The 20619-nt window shown below is 50.3% G+C and overlaps 8 protein-coding genes across 8 annotated transcripts; 4 read left to right on the forward strand and 4 right to left on the reverse strand.

Moving 5' to 3' along the window:
* Nucleotides 1-237: 237 nt before the first annotated feature.
* Nucleotides 238-1275, forward strand: POX_e06764 (4-hydroxyproline 2-epimerase 1; the record flags this gene model as incomplete). Its single annotated transcript, XM_050115580.1, has 1 exon — nucleotides 238-1275. The coding sequence occupies one exon, from the start codon at nucleotides 238-240 to the stop codon at nucleotides 1273-1275; it is 1038 nt and encodes a 345-aa protein (XP_049968040.1).
* A 1433-nt stretch (nucleotides 1276-2708) lies between these two features.
* Nucleotides 2709-4211, forward strand: POX_e06765 (N amino acid transport system protein; the record flags this gene model as incomplete). The annotated part of the gene is made up of 2 exons (XM_050115581.1): nucleotides 2709-4094; nucleotides 4155-4211. The coding sequence occupies 2 exons, from the start codon at nucleotides 2709-2711 to the stop codon at nucleotides 4209-4211; spliced, it is 1443 nt and encodes a 480-aa protein (XP_049968041.1).
* Nucleotides 4212-4763: 552 nt separating this feature from the next.
* On the reverse strand, nucleotides 4764-6113 carry POX_e06766 (uncharacterized protein; the record flags this gene model as incomplete). Its single annotated transcript, XM_050115582.1, has 1 exon — nucleotides 4764-6113. The coding sequence occupies one exon, from the start codon at nucleotides 6111-6113 to the stop codon at nucleotides 4764-4766; it is 1350 nt and encodes a 449-aa protein (XP_049968042.1).
* A 373-nt stretch (nucleotides 6114-6486) lies between these two features.
* Nucleotides 6487-7818, forward strand: POX_e06767 (uncharacterized protein; the record flags this gene model as incomplete). Its single annotated transcript, XM_050115583.1, has 3 exons — nucleotides 6487-7327; nucleotides 7411-7674; nucleotides 7766-7818. 3 exons carry the CDS (start codon nucleotides 6487-6489, stop codon nucleotides 7816-7818), a joined length of 1158 nt encoding a protein of 385 aa, XP_049968043.1.
* A 284-nt stretch (nucleotides 7819-8102) lies between these two features.
* On the reverse strand, nucleotides 8103-9178 carry POX_e06768 (uncharacterized protein; the record flags this gene model as incomplete). Its single annotated transcript, XM_050115584.1, has 2 exons — nucleotides 8103-8204; nucleotides 8306-9178. The coding sequence occupies 2 exons, from the start codon at nucleotides 9176-9178 to the stop codon at nucleotides 8103-8105; spliced, it is 975 nt and encodes a 324-aa protein (XP_049968044.1).
* A 1770-nt stretch (nucleotides 9179-10948) lies between these two features.
* POX_e06769 (uncharacterized protein) lies at nucleotides 10949-12430 on the reverse strand (the record flags this gene model as incomplete). Its single annotated transcript, XM_050115585.1, has 1 exon — nucleotides 10949-12430. The coding sequence occupies one exon, from the start codon at nucleotides 12428-12430 to the stop codon at nucleotides 10949-10951; it is 1482 nt and encodes a 493-aa protein (XP_049968045.1).
* Nucleotides 12431-14326: 1896 nt separating this feature from the next.
* POX_e06770 (uncharacterized protein) lies at nucleotides 14327-14674 on the reverse strand (the record flags this gene model as incomplete). The annotated part of the gene is made up of 1 exon (XM_050115586.1): nucleotides 14327-14674. One exon carries the CDS (start codon nucleotides 14672-14674, stop codon nucleotides 14327-14329), a length of 348 nt encoding a protein of 115 aa, XP_049968046.1.
* A 472-nt stretch (nucleotides 14675-15146) lies between these two features.
* On the forward strand, nucleotides 15147-20342 carry POX_e06771 (uncharacterized protein; the record flags this gene model as incomplete). Its single annotated transcript, XM_050115587.1, has 15 exons — nucleotides 15147-15383; nucleotides 15455-15983; nucleotides 16037-16263; nucleotides 16332-16611; nucleotides 16679-16912; nucleotides 16967-17685; nucleotides 17746-17908; nucleotides 17959-18285; nucleotides 18349-18472; nucleotides 18520-18591; nucleotides 18652-18702; nucleotides 18769-19455; nucleotides 19518-19588; nucleotides 19717-20038; nucleotides 20114-20342. 15 exons carry the CDS (start codon nucleotides 15147-15149, stop codon nucleotides 20340-20342), a joined length of 4272 nt encoding a protein of 1423 aa, XP_049968047.1.
* Between the last annotated feature and the right edge of the window lie 277 nt (nucleotides 20343-20619).

The raw sequence follows: 20619 nt of genomic DNA on the forward strand, positions 1-20619 counted from the left end.
GACTGTCAGCCCCCGCAATGTATTCAAACCAGAAAATCGAAATGGATAGAATGGCGCGAATGACATCTTTAGTGTCGATTGAGACGTGTCTTGGCCCTGACCAAATCCCTCATGTCTGAGAACGGAGAGTTCCTATTTTTTCAAGGTTTGGTCAGTTCCATCCAATCCAGAATAGAGACTTAGGAAACGCAGAGCATCTACTGCTGGCCGCTGGGGGACCTCATTCGGGATCGATCCATGCATTTCTCGCGTTCCATTACCATTGTTGGCTGCCACGCCGAAGGCGAAGTGGGTGATGTGATCACCGGGGGTGTTTTGGATGTGCCGGGGAGAACCATGTATGACAAAATGGTTTACATGGAGACCAACCACGGTAGCCTGCGGCGGCTCCTGCTCAACGAGCCCCGAGGACGCTCCTCGATGAATACGAATCTAGTGCTTCCGCCCTGTGATCCGCGTGCAGATGCTGGCTTTCTGATCATGGAGAGTGAGGAATACGCGCCCATGTCCGGGTCCAATCTGATTTGCACAACCACGGTGCTCTTGGAAACTGGCATGTTGCCCATGGAAGAGCCATCCACTGTGGTGAGGCTAGATACCGCTGCCGGCTTGGTGACTGTCACGGCCGAGTGCAGGTCTGGAAAGTGCCAGAGCGTCGAGTTTGACAATGTCCCTGCCTTTGTCCTGGAGCTCGATTATCAGGTTGAGGTCCCCAGCATTGGCCCAGTCTCGATCGATATTGCTTATGGTGGGACGATGTTCATTCTAGTGGATGCCGCGTCCCTGGGGCTGCGAATCGACAATCAGCATGCTCATCAACTCGTGGAAATCGCGGAGAAAATCAAACGCGCAACGGAGGCTGTCTACACTCCAGTGCACCCCGAACATCCGGGGACGAAGGGGTTTAATGTGTTGGCATTTACCGAGCCCGTCACGCTAGAGCAGGGTGCTAAAGTGGCCACCAATGCTGTGGTGGTTTCCCCTGGGCGCTTTGACCGTAGCCCGTGTGGGACAGGGACTTGCGCTCGCCTGGCCACGATGCACTGTAGGGGGGAAATCGAGGCTGGGCAGGAGTTCAAGCATCGCAGCATTTTGGGCACCGAATTCAGCAGTCGTATTCGGGGCACCACGACGGTTGGAAAATACCCGGCGATCTTGCCGACGGTCAAAGGGCGGGCTTGGATCACCAGCTTCAAGCAGGTCGTTTTGGACCCAAGTGATCCATTTCCAGAAGGGTTTCGCGTTGGAGACCAGTGGCACATGCCACAGAACTGACAGCCCCTGTGGTATGAACAGGGTGCCTCCGGTTCGAACTTCATCCAAGACGGAGGCCCCCGTGATACGACAAGAATCTTGCGTCAAGATCGGCAGCCTGAATTTCTTTTGAACCTGGTGCATTGATTGAGTTGATAAGTCTAGACGCAAGTTCTACCTCTTTCGATGGATCAACCGACTGGGCGATCGTTCTCATTTGCTGTGGTCCGCATCAGTGGTTTGCCATTCCTAACACAACAGATGCTGCAGAGCGCAGGGAGATATTCAAAACCAAGTGGGACTGTGTTTTTTGCCCATGTAACCTTCAGCTATTATGACAAACAGTATGCAAATCTGACGTTACAGGAATTCATAGCACGTAAGATGTACTGGAGAGACGGAGATAGTTAGTCCAGGTACCGTACGGCCGTGTCCTCCCTCGTGTATCTCGGCCCTTTTGTGCCTTCACTTCATTCCACGGGACGCGATGACTTTGTGGGGATCGAGATCTTCTTTCAGAGAAAAAAAAACGTACTGGTGAGGTAAGCGAATCCAAAGTGGCAAGGCCGAGTCCGGACCAGATCGCTGCGTGCCGGTTGTTTAGAGTATAAGCTTAAAAAGTCAGGGTCTGAACTTGCAAATGGGCTTCTCAAATCTCCCCGAATACATTGGGTGTTCTTTGAGCGCATCTTCTCTTTTGCATGCTATCTCCTAGAAATCTCGCAACCTGCAACATCTCATGACGACCTGATCATCCGTGTACCGGGCTGACCTCATCCAGCCCTGCTGAGGCTTCGGCGTCGCAAATGGTCAATCGGCCCGAACATCCTCCTCTGATCGACTTGGCAGCGATCAAAGAGGCAAGTTGTGACTCAGGGCAACTTGGAGAACCTCCATTGCAGGATCCAGAAAAAAAACGTGTCGGGCCAATGGTCCCTGTCTGTATAGTGGAACGAGACCCTCACGACACCAATCACGGCCGCTGACGTCGTGAGGTGGATCTATAGAAATCCGCGGCGCGGATCATGCAAATTTCAGTTTGGTCATCGTGAAAGGGCCCCGCCAGCATGCACAACAATAATGGAGGAAGCCAGGTGCTCCCCGAATTCCTCTTGTGCAAGAATCTGGAGATCGAACGGTCGCATTCCCACATTGCGCTGCAGGTATCCAGGCGACTTGCGTCTCGACCAGATTGGAGATTTCTGCTGTTTCGCTGCGATATCGAATGATCATTGGCAGATCTCTCAAGGAAAGTGAACCTGAAGATTGAGACACTGAGTCAGACGCCTGCAAAGAGCGCGATTCAAGACACGCTCCGTGTTTGCGCTTTGCATCGTTAACTTCGGAGTGTCGACAAGTTCTGGCATCTCAGAATAGACTTGGACATTCGCAGGAGTAAGCTGGAAAGCCCTCATCACGGCTAACTGGCCGCGGAAAATTGACTGCCTCACATCATGGGTGAGCTGGGAAACGCAACCAATGTTGCAGGCGATGATTCCAGAGCAGAGCAGCCCGGGCGGCAGAAGGAGTCGGTTGGAGGGAAAGATGAGCTCCCACCACCGCCACTTTCTGCTTCCGATGTGAAAGATGATGATCTCGGCGAGGTTGAACAACGAATCGCGGCCGCGGGTGAAGCAAAGTACAATCGCTTATCCTGGAAGCAACTCACATTACTGCTGATCGTGGACGCCGTGGCCCTGGGTGCCTTATCGATCCCCCACGCATTTGCGACTTTGGGCATGATTGCCGGTGTCGTGTGCTGCGTGGGTATAGGACTGATCGCAGTTTACACCTCGTGGATCATCGGCAAGGTGAAGCTGGCCTTCCCTTCTGTGCAACATTACGGAGATGCCGGCGGCTTGCTACTCGGTCGATTCGGCTATGAACTCTTCTCTGCAGTCTTTGTGATTCAACTGATCTTCGTGGTGGGCTCACATTGCCTCACTGGTACGATTGCATTTGCGAATATCACCGAGAGCTCTGTTTGTTCACTTGTTTTTGGCATTGTCTCGATGATCATCCTCTTCCTGTTATCAATCCCTTCCTCCTTTGCCGACATCACCTTCCTCGGATACATTGACTTTGTCTCTATTCTTGGAGCTATCGGCATCACAATGATCGCCACGGGTATTCAAAGCAGCAACGCTCCAGGAGGTCTCTCGGCCGTTCCTTGGTCTGCCTACCCTAAAGAAGATGTGACGTTCACAGAGGCCTACGTCGCTATTGGTGACATCGTCTTTGCATACTCTTTCGCAGCGTGCCAATTCTCTTTCATGGGAGAGATGCACACCCCTGAGGATTACACCAAATCTATCTGGGTACTGGGTTCAATTGAGATTCTCATCTACACTCTCACCGGGGCTATTATCTATGCATTCGTGGGGCCTACCGTTGAGTCGCCAGCCCTTTTATCAGCAGGCACCACCGTCAGTCGAATTGCATTCGGTGTAGCCTTGCCCGTCATCTTCATTTCAGGCTCGATCAATTGTATCGTCGTGGGCCGTTTGGTTCATGCTCGAGTTTACAAGAACAGCGTGATTCGATACATCAACACCGCCCGCGGCTGGATGACATGGATTCTCTTCGTGGCTGTGATCACCCTCATTGCCTGGGTTATTGCAGAAGCCATTCCGTTCTTCACGGACCTTTTGTCGATCATCTCGGCCCTCTTCACATCCGGCTTCTCGTTCTACCTGCCGCCCATCATGTGGCTCTTCCTGCTTTGCAAAGGGAAATGGTACTCGAGGGAAAATTTGCCCTTTGCGATCATCAACTTCTTGGTCTTCCTGATGGGGCTCGCGGTCTTGGTCTGTGGCCTTTACTCGAGTATCGATGATATTGTAAGTTTAAAAATCTAACAAGGTTTATCTCTTGACCCATCAGCTAACATGTCCTGGTAGCGCAACACCTACCGCATAGGAAGAGTCAGGAGTCCTTTCAGTTGTGCGCAAACGTGATCGTTTTTGAGACTGTCGATTCAGGAATCGAAGACGTTTTGAGATTCACTAGCATTTTTCAACAATAGAAAAGAAGGGACAGATAGATCCATGTACTATATACTTTTTGGGGGGGTGATTTGGGGGAATTTGAAGCATTGCTCTTGGCGTTTTGTCCCTTCTATCTGTACGACCATCCGAGAATACTTTACCTCTACCCAGATGTTCCCTGTACAATTTATCCGTGTTTTATCCACGCATTGTTTGCGCATAGGTAATGGCGCCCAAATCCTTTCGCAGTGAAACCTACTGGAACATGTAATGGATAATGTCAGATGCTAGTGGGCTTCGTTTGGAGCCAAATCAGGATATCTAGTCATCCTCGAAGGTCTGATGGCGAGGTCGGGAGACACTTCTTTTGTGATTTTCTACCTGAACAAGACAACTATCAAAGGCATCCAATATGGCACTGATGGGAACTTGTGTGTTTGATCAAGGCTCAAGCAGATTTCTCTGGGACGTTTCAACCTTTTCTGTGCGCTGCAAAGACCCAAAACAACTGAAGACGAATACTTAGAGACCAAACGGATAAGTCTCCTCCTTTCCCAGTGGCGTAATTGGCTGAGTGATCTCGAGGGCTTGAACTTCTTTAGTCCGGTCAAACCAAATATACCCATCAAACTGCTTGTGAATCTGGGCTTGAGAATAATGCGACATTTTCTCCGTATCAGGCCGGTAGATGACGCCAATAAATCTCTCCAGACGATGCTCCCGCGCTAGTGCAGCTCTGAGGTTGGGATCTATGTGCTCACGGCGAAGATCCAAAACAAACCGTGGTATACCCGTGTTATGGGCGATGATCTCCCAGCTATCCTTTCTCGAAGGGTTGACGGTCATCGCTTGCATATCTTCGTCCCACTCATGCGCCGCCGCAACAGTACCGGTGTGAGTGCCACATCCGAGAATTGCAACGTTCTCGCGGCCGAAGCGCTCTCGACACAGTTGCCCGATATTCACTTCATTTCGACGGCTTCCCATACTGGTGAAGCGTGCATCTCCGACGTGAGAGTTGTGCGCCCACACAATCGCTTTGTGCTCGGGTGGTGGACGATGCTGCAGAATACGTTGAAGGGTATCGACCATATGGGTATCCCGAAGAGTCCACGATGTCGCGGAGCTCCAGTACATGGCCTTGTAGTACTGCTCAGCGTCCCGAACAACGAATGCATTTTGCGAAGAGCTGTGGAATTCCTCGCCATTGCGAGGGTCGGTCTCAAGGTATGTCAGTCTTTTGGCGAGAAGGTCCTGCAAGATTCTCATCACTTGGGGTTCACAGTCCTCCATTCCACGGATGGCAGCGAGTCCGTATGCCGAGGGGTCCTCTACCCAACGATCCAGACAGCCGTAGCGCTTTCTCGCGGCCTTGCCCGCTTCAGGATCGACACGGTCAAGATACTCGATCACAGCACGGATCGAAGAGCCCATGCTGTACAAATCTAGGCCGTAAAAGCCGGCTCGCTTCTCCGGGGGCTGGGTGCTATTCCAGTCGCGCATCCATTCGATGAACTCTTGCATTTCGCGATTACGCCACATCCAGGTCGGGAATCTCTTGAAAGGTTCGAATCCATTGGCTTTGCCGCCGATCTGTGCTTTGGGTCCGGGTCTCAAACGCACATATCTGTCGATCGCTTCGGCATCAGGCCAGTCCGCTTCTACGGCGACGATCGTAAAGCCATGCTCGGTGATCATCCGCTTTGTGATCTCGGCACGGGCATGATAGAACTCGGATGTGCCATGACTGCCATCTCCTATGAGCATCATCTGCCTGTCTGCAAAGCCATCGAAATGCGAGGCAAATGATGGACTATTAATCTCCGGAAGAGGTTTCACAGCCTTGTTAAATAGTTCCTGTAACTGCGACATGGCCGTGGAAAGATGTCGTGCGAACACAAGCCGCGTATGTGGTGGCATGCGAAAAGCAATACAGGAAAGATGGTCTGTTTCTCTGCGCCCTCTATGGTTTTGACCATGACTCGCGTCATATGATTCGTGCCGAGAATTTGATATGAGGTCACACTCGTGTAAATGCGCAGTCAGTATTACTTCATAACAATGCGAACGTCGTAAATTCTATCCGAATGAAGTTTAGAGCTTCAACGGAAGTTGAATAGTTTACTTGAACCCTTCATGCCTCCAGAAAAATCAAGCATTAATGCTTTTTTTATACTTGTCATTGAATCAAATAAGACCAAGGCAGGTACTTCAACATAAAGTCCACCAGAACAGCCTGTGCAGTATGGCCCTTCCAATCGGCAGTCCGTCGCCCAGGGTTGGCCGATTTCAACAAGCAATGGAATCGGTGTACGGCGACTTCAGCGAGATTAGAAACCCCGAGGAATGGTCTCCGCCCCCAGGATCAGGGGGTCATCGTGGAAGATATCTCTGGACAGACGCATTCGGAGTCGTCAACCTGCTAACCATGCACCGAGAGTACAATCGAGCAGGATATCCCCGTACTCAAGATAATCGATATTTGACACTAGCGAGGCGGCTTATCGAAACGGTCCACAAGGTTCTGGGACGAACCCGCGATGGCCGCTCTCCTTTGCCAGGAGCCACAGAGCAAAATCCTCTGGGGGGCGGACTACGCATTGGAAAGACCGAGGAGAATGGTCCTGATGGCGATGGACAATACCACCACTATCTCACTATGTGGATGTTCGCACTGAACCGGATGGCGCTTGCGTCGGGTGATATGCATTACAACCGCCAAGCCATACAGCTAGCTCGAGCTATTCATCCCAAATTCTTCATCGATCGCAAGGCGGCGCGTCCGCGTATGATCTGGAAGATGTCAGTGGATTTGTCAAGGCCATTGGTCAGCTCGGAAGGTAACCTTGATCCGATCGACGGGTTTGTCATCTTTCGCTTGCTTCAGGCAACGGCGACAGCGGCAGGCGAGAGCGACACTCTGGAGGAGGAAATTGCGGACTATAGACGCGTGATGGACCGCAAAGGAGAGCATTTCGTATCCGATGATCCTCTGGACCTGGGTATGACTCTATGGACGGCCCACTGGTTTTCAGAAACCGAAAACTGGGCCTCCAGCCTCGTCAACAGATGTTTTGAACAATTGTGTGAGTCAAAGTATCAGACAACCGACAAAAATGACATGCCAACCGTCCCGCACGTAAGGCAACGCTGACAAAGCCCTGTGCAGATGATCTTGTCGAGATCAAAAGATATCTCGAACGCAGCATTCGTTTCCGCTTAGCGTTCCGAGAATTTGGAACCTGTTTGGGGCTTCAATGTGAATCTGAACAAACAGGTAACAAAGAACGATCCGGTGATTTCAAAAGTTGGGCCGATGCGATCATTGTCGCGTGGGATCCTTATATGGAATTGTCAGCGACTGCGGCGCTGACGCCAGCAGACCTGCGGCCCATTACTCGGGTTATGTACGCCTCGGCTCTGTTGCCTGGTGGTGAGTGCGCTTCTTCCTGAATTATCTCTGAGGTCTTCCGGTTGTGACTGCGTCGAGTCCAAGAATTTGGCTGACAAGCTGGTGCGCATAGCTTTTCGTGCTGGGTATTTTGGCCCAGAGTCTAAGCCAAAAGAAGTTTTTTGAGCTGTTTGAGTTCAATAATCTTGATCTAAAAGCCCCGCTTTGTCATCTGTAGTCGGTACCTGTTGGGACTCACTTGGCACGTTTCGAGGCGACTCGCATGGTCCTTGCGTCGAATGCCGCCTGCATTGTATCGTGATCAAGCTGCGAGATTCACGCTCTCGTTGTGGTCCTTCAATTGAACGCAGAAGTCAACATTGATTATATGAGTCATCTTCAAGCTTGAATCCATGAAATGGTAAGTTTTTGGTATGTACAAAGGTGTGCATGCGCTTTCGTTCTCTCGTTCACTGTCCCGGGACACCCACGATTTCCCTCCATGCCGGGAGCTTCCGGGGTAGTATGTAGAGCCCATAAATAGCGCTAAGTGCGATGGTGAGACCAGACCACTAAAAAGAAAGATCGGGTCAGTCATTGGAGAAAATGAAGCCCCACACAGTCCAGATAAATTGATATGGCGAGAATTTTATCGTAAGAGATGTCGACTTACTTTTTCTAGCCACGTATGGAACCAGATGGCAGTCATAAAAAGCATCCACCAACCAAGACCAATCACACCCCAAACCAGTCGGAGCGACGACTTACTTACTAGCCCATCCGTGGTCTCGCCTCCAACGCCACTGGAGACCGCGGCGTCACTAGTCTTGCGCTCCCGCGACATTTCTCCATTCACTCGAGAAACAGAGGATGCGGAAAACGCTTTTGCTCCGACGGCCTCGTAAGTGAGAGCGGCGGTTGCCAGTACCAGCATGAAGACATGGCCGCTAATATCGTGACCACCCTTCCACGCTCCGCCCGCGGCTTTGCAGGCCGCGGCGGAGAACAGGTCCAATTGAGCCGCAGGACTATCATTTGGATCAACCCTGCTCGCTCGATCGATCACTTCTTCGCATTTCCCGCCTGTGAAGATGAAGCTGCGATCAATTATCGCAGGGCCGAAAAACCATTGTGTCATCAGGTACCATATCGCAGTGGCGATTGCACATCGAAGGCATGCCTGCAACATTCGTCGTGTACGAATTTGTTGCTGCGCTGGAGAAGACGAGGATGAGACACGATATGCAGGTTGGGAGAGAATGATCGATGCGAAGGCTAGTGTAGTCCACAGCCAGCCGACTTTGACAAAGTAAATATTGAAAATGTTGTTCTTGCGAGCGAAGTAGTTGACAGGGTTCTCGGACAGGTGAAGATCAGCGGCGAGAGATGGCGCCAGGGGAGCAGACGGTTGCGGAAGGTGCGAAGACGATTTCCTCGTAGTGTGGGCAACTGGTGATATGACGGAGAACAGCGATCCCAACAGTAATGTCGCCGGGTATATCAAAAGTGCTGCCGGTGAAGGCGCAGGATGAGTTGATGCGGCCATGACTGACAAAAGAAAGAGCCCGATGGAGGGGTGCTTGTGAGTGTAGATCGAATGTGCCGATCGCTTTCAACCAATTCTCAGTGTGAAAGCGAAGGTCATAAGCACATCTCGTGCACGGTACGGTTAAGAGGAGGATGGTCGTTAATGAACAAAGTTATCTTTCCCACTTCTGAACTGTTGATGACATCAACTTCGCCGGCCGAGGCATCCAAATATACTGCCTGAAAAGTATGGCAACAATGCTCAAAGTACAGGCGAATTTCGGGTGCCAAGTCCTCAAAGCTTCAAAACATGGCACATGGCCTGCCTAACTGGAATGAGCTGGAATCAATTGGCTTCCTCCCCTCGAAGAGGTCTCATAATCTTTGAATTCCTCAAGTGAAAAACTTACTCGTCGTTGTCGCTCAACGAGGCTTTTCAGGCCAACACACTCCCTCTACTTGAGAAGTACAAAATGTCAATGTTTTGGTACACATCTCCATCTCACCTAGCCCCTCCACTGTTGGAGTCTACGTAGAATTCTCTCGGTTGGAGATATATCAGTGGTGTAACAGACGGGAGTCCAGGCAGTAATATTCATGAAATTAGAATGGCCTCGATTTGATCCTAATTTGATATGGAGATGACCACGCACTTCCAGACCCTCAATTAGGTCGGTGGAAGTGCGTCACCGATGCGCAATGTCCACTTTCTTCGAGTCCAAGCCACTGATGTACATGGACGCAGGTGCCCACACGAGCCGTCGTAGGCTCGCCCAAGCCTATCGGGCCTTTGAAGTCATTTCTGGTGCCTGCCTTTATTTCTCCAGCCAGCATCCACGTCGCCGCATAGCATGCTATAAACTTGACATGTTCGATATTGCCAGCTCTCCCAGAATCGATGACTGAATGAAGCTTTGCCAGGTACAAAGAGCCTCTTGGCCGACATGATTGGAATTGTTGACGCTGGTAGGATTACTTTGCCGACACTCGCTCATGGTCGGCATCGACCACGGGCATCGATTTCAGATGCGACAATTCAATCCTTCGCTCCAATCTGGTTGAATGATCCAGGTCCAAGATGTGATTTTTCAAAGAATAGCTGCGCATGCGCTGGTGGACACACGCTACGTCTGGACCAATCTAATGCTCTCCCGACATGTGGTTCTCATTGCGTCTGCGGATGAATTGCTACTCTCCTGGCCAACTACCATCTCGGGCGCCAGGATCAATCTTCAGTGGTTGTGAGAAGACAGGGACCCTTGCTCACTGCGTATTTTGTCGAAAAAAAAGGCCATCATGGTTTCACAAGTCAAACAGGAGGAACATTGAGCAGGACCTGTTGGTCGGCTCCCAAGAACGGGGTTGAAGGTCACTTGGATGCATGGCCCGCCAGTAAGCACGTCTGGATGGACTCCGGGCTAAACATCTTTCAAAGTCTCAAGCCACGGAATGATCCTAGGAGACGCTGCGGTGTGGTATTTCTCAGACTTGTGAACAGAACCCTTGCATAGACCTGTGAGACAAAAAGTGCTGACTGGCAAGGTGTTCATAATGATGCTGCATGCGAAATGGAAGATGGATCGATCGGTTGCGTAGTATTGGGTTCGATCTCTCAATCGCCTTGGATGAGGGTATGTACCAATACTATTTCAAGCGCTAGACCCGGCAGCAACGTGATTTGAATGTGAAACAAAGTGAGCCTATCGATATATCATCTTTGATCGCGCATGATGATCTTTCAAGGGGATCATCCCTTGCATGTCTCTTTGGAAGACGCAGGTCGATTAGGTCATGCGACATCAGTGTCCGAACGGTGAACATTGCTTGCTCCGACGGTCGTAGAGGGATCAGGGGCGGCTGTGACAAGTGTTTCTGGCATCTCCCTCGAGGCGTACAGTGTCGGCAGCTGGGTATCGGAGAAATTACATGGCAACTCAGCGATGATCGGTAAGGCCTTTCTCGGGATCTTCGTGGTTGCCAAGGGCCGCTCAGTCAACCGGGGGGCTTGGTCTACGGTAGGAACCGCTGTGAATTTTGTAGCAGCGGCAAGGTCTTGCTTGTCTACAGGAAGCTCTGCTGCAAAGCTTGTCACTTCGAGATCCACTGGCATCTCAGCAATTCCTGACAGGATTGGCTGTTGCTTCGGGGAAGCTTGTGGCATCTCTGAAAAAGTGGATTGTTTTGGCTCTGAAGAAAGCTCTACCAGGGAGCCAGCCAGTTCGGAGGACTCGGTGGGCATTTCAGGAGTGTGCTGTAGAGCTGGCTGTTCTACCTGCTGCATCGGCCGACTTGGGGGTATCTTGAGTTTGGTTAAGTGACGGTACACTTGGTCGAGTCGGCATTGATAACGAATCAAGCGAGTTTGTCTTTCGTCTGCACGCTCGCGATTTCGGAGCTTCCATTGTTTCCGGTTGGCAGAGCTGATTTTGCCTTTGCCTTTGCGCTTCGCCATGTCCTGTCTGCAGAGTTCCAAGACTTCAGATAGCTCTTGTGCTGAGTCCACGGCATCGGTGATGGTGGAATGAATCCAGTTATGTTCAACCTCGCTTAGTAACATCGATTTCGTATCTCGCAGTTGTCTTGTGTGTTGGGCCTGGGAAAGGACGTGGTCTGTGTACCTGAGCAATCCTCTCACTTGTTCGTCTGGTCGACGCTTTTCGACCGAGAGATCTACAGATAGCGGCGAGAATGCTCTTGCGTCGATACCAGTCTCGATTGGAGACTGCCAGGAGGAGACGGAGGGAGCGGACATGGAAGACACGGTAGATGGTTCTGCCAGCGGTGACGATGTGGACGAGGTCGTTCGTCGCGGTTGAGGAGGTATCGGGACACCTGATGAAGCTTTACATTCAGATGGCCGTTTATCGTGTGTGATTGCTGATACTGGCGTACTATCTGCCTCTAAGGCAATTACTGATCGCGAAAGCTGCTGGCTCGGGGCATTGCTCAGTTCTGGTGATGGTTTGGGCGTAATTTCTTCGTGCTTGTTCGCGGCGCTCAGTGTCTTCTGTTCCTTCGTTCCTGTGAGGGCCAAAAGGTTCTCCTTCTGAACGTCGAGAACTGCCTTGGACCTTCTCCACGAATCTGTCGACTTGTGCCAGGTCTCTACGGTGGCTTGGTGACATCGGTCCTTGGAATCGAACCATGAGGACACCGACCGACGCCAGAGTCTTGATGTTGATTGCTGTAATTTTGCAGTCGAGTGCTGCAAGCTACCAGGGGAGCTCTTCCATGGCGCCTTCGTCTGGCTCAAGGACCCTGGTGATGCCATCCCGTCCGAATGGTCGATATTCGCCAGTCGGTTGCCCGTAGTGTCTCGATCGAAGGTCGTGTGCTATACGCAGAGGCTGGAAGTCGGCCGGTTGATTTCCATCTGCACTCAAGGTGCGCTGGATAACGGGACACGGACCCTTCTAACTGAAGGCCTTTGGGGCCAAGCACCAACACACGAGTGTATCAGAGTACGAGTATGAACTCAGTCTCAATGCGAAGCTTCCCTGCATCCTGTGAGGCTAGCCTTAATTGGGACATCATTCGAGCGGGGTGTTTCATGGGATGTTTTGGTGCGTTGCGCCCGACTGAAACTGGATAACATGCTCCAGCACCGACGATAGATCCAGTCATGCGGGTTCACCGAGTGGTGATCACCCACCACCGCTTTCCTATTGCCCCAATGGCTCTAGTGCTGATGCAATGTCAGCATTGACTGTTCGTTTCTCCTCCCTCGCCCAACCGTCCTGAGATGTGGACCACCAGCCACCCCCGACTCCAGGCCGACGCTTCACCAACTGGAATAGGCCACCAACATTCGCAACTTTTGGGGCCGGCCATGAGTCAGTCCATGGCAGGGATGGTCGGGCTTGAGCGTCCAACAAACACCAAATCCGCCGGTTCTTGGCCCAGTCTGGTTCTATCCTCAATTCAAATCCATCGCTGTGTCGTTGGCCGTCAATGGTTGACATCGCCTGTCGCTGTGGGCATTTTAAAGAATCAAGACGCCCTCGGCCAAGGGACCGTTTCCATCAGGGGAGGTGCTGGTAGGGATTGGGCTGAGACACGATGGAGCGGCCATTATCATCACAATTAGCAACTTTGGGCAGGATAAACACACAAGGTCTTGCTCTGGTAGCCTAGTAATCTGCCTAATACATGAGACGATGCTCCATACCTAACCGTGTCTCTTCCGATCGTAACTACTGTACTGTACGGGCGAGGTCTGTCACCACAGGTCATTTCCAGTAAACAGCCTTAATCTGGCTAGTGGACCAGAGAGGTGTCTCGGGTGAAAATCTGCGACAAATGTCTGTAATACCTTTGATGTCCTGTCACAATGATGATGCGAACCGTGACCGGTAGCGGCGATCCTGCAATTTGGATGCATATTGGATTTTCAGTCATGATCTCCAGAGTTGCTGCCTCTGCCATAGCGATCTCAACGATCAAATTGGTCCGGATCCTGCACCGACGAGTCGTGCCGCGATGTCTATGCCTCATGTCAGAGTCTAGGCGGTCTGTTCTATGCAATGGCTGACAGACCAAGAGCAATGACAAAGGCCTGTCGACTCACGGTCGCTCCACATTTGGAGACACGAACAATCTCCACCAAGCCAGCCATAACCCCCCGATCTCGTCATCGAGCGGCATTAGACATGAATCTTTCCACCACAAGACTTCTCGGTCGATATGCAAGGGTGAGTGTAAAAGAACTCTATTTACCGGCTCTCTGGAAGATTCTCAATGGGAGTTCTTAGGCGGATTCCCCATTTTTCAGTTGACCGAGTACTAGATCAAATCACAGTCTATGACCATGTTGTTCGGTAGATTCGTGGACGGCTTTCAGATGTCGAACTCTTCTCTCAGGTACCAGAAGGAAATTCTTGTTAGGCGTTGACAAGCGATAGAGATCTCTTTTGCGAATGCACCAACTTGACCCCAAGGCACGGTCCGTAATTGTACCTACTTGAAGGGGTAGCTCATGTGTGTATGAATGTAATGCACGCGAGTGGAGATGCCATGTAAGCAGGACACGACGTTCCAGACGTCCCAATGGTTCTGTGCAGAATTACTACTGTACCGCATCATCCCTTTTGACGTCGTCTCTCGCTCGCTTCTTTCACACTAGCGTCCTCGAATAGGCCAGCAAAACATCGGCAGTGCAATTGAACCATCATGACGCGATCAAGTCGGTTTCACAGCTACCGTCAACCGCCAGACTGAGGCTTTTCCTCGGGCCCAATGAGAGAACGTCACCACGATTCGACTCGCAGCTTTTGGTTTCCCAACGGTCTGACGACGAGCTCCTTGACATGCGCCCGGTCCTTGTTGGGCGTTGATCTTTGACACGCTTGTCAGACATCTTTTCCTTGGCGCACAAATCCAACCGCTGAAATGGCAGGACGCCCAGGCCGTTTGAGTTGACAAGATCAACGGTGATGATACCAAGGGATCTGTCACTCGCAGTGTATGGGATACGGATCGCATGGTGACCGATCAAATTAAGGTTATCGGTGCACATCTTGAATCCTCTTCCGTGTCAAGCTCACTGTGACCAGAACAAAGAGCTCATCAGCCACCGAAGTTTAACTGTCATGGTTATGTCTTGGGACTTTGGGGGTGCACGTCAGACTTCCAGAGCCTGAGGATCCGACCGTCATGCAATGCACCCTTGTCTCCATCGAGTGCATTCTCCATCTTCATACACAAATGAAAACAAGGCGATCAGTATCTAGCCCATCAATAGAACGCGGTCCAAGTCGGGTCAAAGGGTGTGAGGGACTTAATTTGCACCCACGTCTGAGCGACTTTTCTGTGCGCACTGCCCGCAGCGTTCACTTGATCTGCCTGGCTGTTTTCCACCGGCCTTGCCTGCTCTTTCGTTTCTCGCCAGTAGCTTCGTACTTTGTAAAATTGTCCCTTCTTCAAATCCTTCTGCCGTTAAGAAAATGGCCATCTGCTCTTGACCTGGAGCTATTATCGATCACCGACTGATGATGCCCGCCCTATTTGACCAGTCTCTACGATGCCCGGTAGTCGATGGTGACTGGTTGGGCCCAGTCATTGCAAGGACTTTCGAAAATGGCGCCAATTTCACTCTAGTATTCGAGGAAACTATATTCACTCTTCTCCCGGTCCTGGTCTTGAGTATTGTGGGGGCATTTCGGATTCTGCACATTGCGCAAGCCTCGGATAGAGTCAATCGATCATGGCTGTACACAGCGAAGGCGGTTGAGTGTTCCCTACTTGCCTCAATCGATACCAATCGTTGAAAATAGGACGCAAGCTTACTCGGACATAGACGGCCTGGGCGATCTATATAGCCTTCGACTTGATCCTTCTCATTCTATGGAACAAGCCCTCGACCCCACGCACGAAGATGACGTTGCCGACAGCCTTTATAAAATTGGCGGTCTCGTTATGGATGCCATACTGGTCTCATCTGGAACATACTCGGTCCGTACAACCATCAAGTATCATATGCCTTTACATGAGCACGACCCTCTTGCTCGATATTTTCCGGTTACGGACATTATCTCTCCTTCCAGACAATCGGTTGGTTGCGACTTTTTTCTTTATCGAATGTCTGATCAAGGCATCGACCTTGATCCTGGAGTCTACGGGGAAACGATCATTCCTGAGACCACCGGACCATAGAATTTCACCGGAATCCACGGCGAATGTTTTCAATCGCTATGTGTTTTGGTGGATCAATAAGGTAATCTGGACAGGTTCCAAGAATTCTCTTACGATTGATAGTCTACCCGTTCTTGACGATGCCATTGGGGCTGCATCTATCTCGGATAAGCTGTTGAGATCATGGGTCAAATGTGAGACCAAAGAGAATCCACGAAAGTTGGACGAGGCTGACCGCATCAAATAGTCGATCCCTATCAGCCTAACGCTCTCCTTTGGGCCTTTTCCGCGCAGTACAAATGGAAATTCGTTGGAGGAGCCCTGATCAGGCTCCTTGTTGCCGGGCTGACCCTCGCTCAGGTCATAATCATTCAGCAGCTCCTCGTTTTCATTGAGGAATACGAGCATGCGAATGCGACGAATCAAGACTTTATATTTGTCGGGACCTATGCAGCGGTTTATGCTGGCCTCGCTGTGAGTTTTGGCACTGAGGGAAGCCGCAAGGAACCTTGTCAGTATAGCCTGCTGATGTCCTGGAGTAGGTATCTTTCACTGCCTATCAACATCAGACTTGTCGTTTCGCCACCATGGCTAGGGGGTGTCTAGTGTCGCTGACCTCAAGCAAGACCCTCCGTTGTAAACAAACTCTTGTGCACGATACAAAGACGGTCTCTGGGATCCACAGCGATATTGAGCGTGCATGTGATGTATTTAAACACGTTCATGATTTTGCCTTCAGTTTGATAGAGGCGGCCTTGGCTTTGTGGCTCTTGACCCGACTGCTCGGTTTAGCAACTGTCGCGTCTGTCTTTGTTTTCGCAGGTGGGTACCCATTCATTGGTTGTTATTTTCACCTGGGGATAGGATTTGCAATAACATGGAATCCTAGTTTGTCTGATTTCTGCAAGCATACTGGCGTATGCGTCGGGTCGTGCACAGTACAGATGGCTCAGTGCCGTGGAAGCCCGCCTTATGGCGACCTCTAGAATTCTCCGAGACGTGAGAATCGTCAAAATGACCGGTCTCCTGAGGCCAGTGGTTGCTGACCTCCAAGATTTGAGGCTCACAGAAACAGAGGCGTCCTTCTCATTTAGGGTGTATACAGTCATTCTTCTCACATTCTGTGAGTTCCAGCTTGATGCAACCCGAAAATTCCCGTTCTAACTTCAACTCTTAGCATATATTTCCACGGCAATCGCTCCTGTTTTCGGTTTCGGCATGTACACTATCCTCGCCAAAACCCGAGACTCGGGCACATTGAGGAGCAGTACAGCCTTTTCCGCATTGACCTTGTACTTTATCCTCGACCAGCGCTTGATTACACTTATTGATGGACCAGAAAAGATGAAACTTACCATCCAATGCTTTCAGCGTGTTCAAAAGCATCTATCGGCCTCCGAGAGTACCGACAACCGTGATATTGTGAGCGCCAAATACTCTACCTTTGAGAACACCGACCCAAACGATGGGCATATCCAACCGAAGTCTTATTGCGCCATCACCAATAGTCTGTCTGCGGCTTGGTCTCTGGATTCCGAGCCCGTCTTGAAGTGTGTGACACTCGAAATAATGACAGGGGTTACTACGATGCTTGTGGGTCCCCCTGGCTGCGGAAAGTCCACGATGCTGAAAACACTACTTGGCGAAGTGCCCTTCATTTCAGGAAGAGTGTCGACTACCTTCAAAGATGCTGCTTATTGTAGTCAAATTCCGTGGATTTGTCACGGGACTATTCGGCAAAACATTGTTGTTGGCTCGCCATGGGATCAAGATTGGTACAGCACTGTTGTCCGAGCATGTTGTCTCCAGGCAGACTTTGATCAATTTGCCAAAGGTGATCAGACCTCCCTTGATTCTATCCCGGCACAACTGAATGAAAGCCAAAAAAAGCGTGTGGTATGGTTTGAGTGTTCTCCGATCATAAACAGCCTTCGTTTTTACTAAAAAAAACCACAGGGACTAGCGCGTGCACTCTTTGCACGAAAGTCTGTTTATATTTTCGACGACATACTTCAGGGTCTCGGCGAGACAACTGAGAGGGAGATTCTCGACCAAGTTTTCTCATCGGATGGAATTCTTAGAAAAGCCGGCCGAACAGTGATCATGGCAACCACGTCAGGTTTGAACAGCACGTTCTGATTCCATATGACATCTCTAACACGATCATAGCACATCATCTTCTATACGCTGACACTTTCATCTCTCTGAATGAAAACGGACACATGATCCAGCAGGGCTCATACGATGCACCAGCAATCAGACATTCTTTTAATGGCCCTGGCACGAATCATGAACATCACGGCTCCACCTCGCTAATGCCTGGCACATTGGAGCAAAGACCGCCAAATTTGGCGGATACTCAAGGTCAGGACAGTCAGGGGCAAGACACGAGCGACTTTATCCCATACTTTTACTACTTGCAGAGTATGGGAGGACCCCTCTTAGCTTTGCTGATCGCGTGCGCAAGTTCGTTCGTCGCCTCGTTTATGCTCCAGCGTAAGTGCCTGTTGGTTCATTGCACTCCACCCAAGATTTAGGGCTCACTAATGATATTCACAGAGATCTGGCTGAATCGGTGGGCGGAATCAAACATGCAACGACCAAACGAAGATATCGGATACTGGTTGGGAATTTATGGTGCGCTGGGCTGTTTAGCATTAGTATGCACGTTCATTGTACACTGGTATGTCAAGACTTCCTCGTGGCTGCTCACCATCTGACAGATGACAGGCTTTTTATTGTAATACTTGTCCCAAGAACAACGTATCGGTTCTACGATGTTCTTTTCAGGTCGCTCCTGAGGTATTTCCAAATCAAGATCAACCCCCATATGAATGTACATATCTGATCACACCAATTCAGCGCGACCACTTCACTTGGGACACCTCGGCAAACGGAAGCCGCCATAAACAGGTAGGTGTCCAATTCACTTTGCCACAAAAGCAATAAGCTGACCTCTGTTGTTGCACGGGTCAAAAGACTCGACGAAGATTTTGGCGTGATTGATGGCGAGCTCCCTGAAGCTTTCGAGCTTACCCTCTATGCAATTCTGAGCTTCCTTGGAGAGTCGATCTTGATCTTTATAGGCTCCTCGTATCTGGTGGTAATGGCAATCCCGGTCGTATTTGTGATAATCGTTTTCCTTGGTCACTTCTATGTGAGGACGGTTCGACAAATCAGGCTTCTGGACAGCCAAGCGAAGGCACATCTTCGATCACATTGCGATGATTTAATGAGCGGTATTGTCACCATACGCGCCTACGGATGGCTTGAAACTTATCGATGCCAGGGAGCGGCTGCTTTGGAGTTTTCTCAGCGAACAAGATACACATTTGAATGTATTCAACGCTGGTTGAGTATCACACTCGACCTGACAGTTGCAGGAATTGCCACTTTTGTCGTTACCGTCGCGCTCTTTGTGAAAGGGGGGCAACATTCGAACATGCTGGGAATTGCGCTTTTCAATCTTGTTGGCTTCAGCGGAACGCTCCACGTCTTGATCAAACAGTGGACTAGTCTCGACAAGAACATCGGGGCCATTTCTCGGATTTGCACCGTTGTGAGAGATTTGAACCCCGAGGATCTGGTCACAGAGTCCAAGAACATTCCATCACTTTGGCCAGAAAGAGGGCTTATTTATATGAATGGCGTCACGGCTTCATACGAGTAGGTCAATTCTGGAAGACCTGATGGAGGTCCAGACTCGCGTGAATTCTAACGTTTCGTAGTCTCTCATCAGACGCGGCTCTTCATGATATTAATCTGATCATCGCGCCTGGCGAGAAGGTTGCTCTCTGCGGTGAAACTGGAAGGCAAGTTGCGAGTTGAAAATTGGATTAGAACTCCGGCGGCCTGAGTCTAACAGTTAAAATAGCGGCAAATCTTCGCTTCTTTCGGCTATACTACGAATTCTGGACCCAAACAAAGGTTTTATTCAAATCGACGGTATGAATATCGCTCAAATACCTCACGAACTGGTACGATCTCGCCTAAATATGATTCCATGCGATACCGTCTGGCTTCGCGGAACCTGGCGTCGAAATATAAATCCCGAAGGCAATATACCAGATGAGACCATCATTGCGGTACTTGGCGCGGTAGGGTTATGGTCAATCATTCGGTCTCTAGGTGGCCTGGATGCGGCCGTGGATGAAAATGTCCTCTCGATCGGACAGCAGCGCTTATTCAGTGTGGCACGAGCTCTATGCCATCCTAGCAGTATTGTTCTCATTGACGAGTCAACAACCAGGTACGGCGAGGCAGAACTCATAATCATTCTTCCATCCAGTGCGCCAAAAAAGGAATTGACACTAATTTAAAATAGCACGGATCTCGAAACCGACACTCTCGTATTGGATGTCGTCCGTTCATACTTCCAGGGCCGAACCGTTCTCGCAGTTTCGTATAATCTCGACAAGATTCTCGACTTTGACCGGATTGCGTTTATGGAACATGGTCGGATTGTGGAATTTGATACCCCAAAGGCACTCTTGTCTAAGGAGAGGGGGGCGTTTAAAACCATGTTTGAAACGCTTCGGCGTCGCCCGGTGTGAAGTGGGGATGAGAAGCCACGAGGAGACAGGTCTGGCGCAAAAGCTGAATGTTTTGTGTTTTTGTTTATCTGTATTTTCTCATGAAGCCTGAAAACCTGAGAGGGTAGGTTGCTTTCTGTAATTAGTCTTTCCACGAAGCATACGACATGATTAGATTTTTTTCACATCAAACGGACAGGTCGAGCCCTGCTTTTTGCTCTCGGGGGTCTTGCTCATTTCTTTATTTATTTTCCCGCAAATACAGTAATGTGGATATAACTTGATCATCTTCACTTGG

This window comes from Penicillium oxalicum, chromosome V (assembly GCF_001723175.1).
Source record: "Penicillium oxalicum strain HP7-1 chromosome V, whole genome shotgun sequence".
Classification (NCBI taxonomy): Eukaryota; Fungi; Ascomycota; class Eurotiomycetes; order Eurotiales; family Aspergillaceae; genus Penicillium; species Penicillium oxalicum.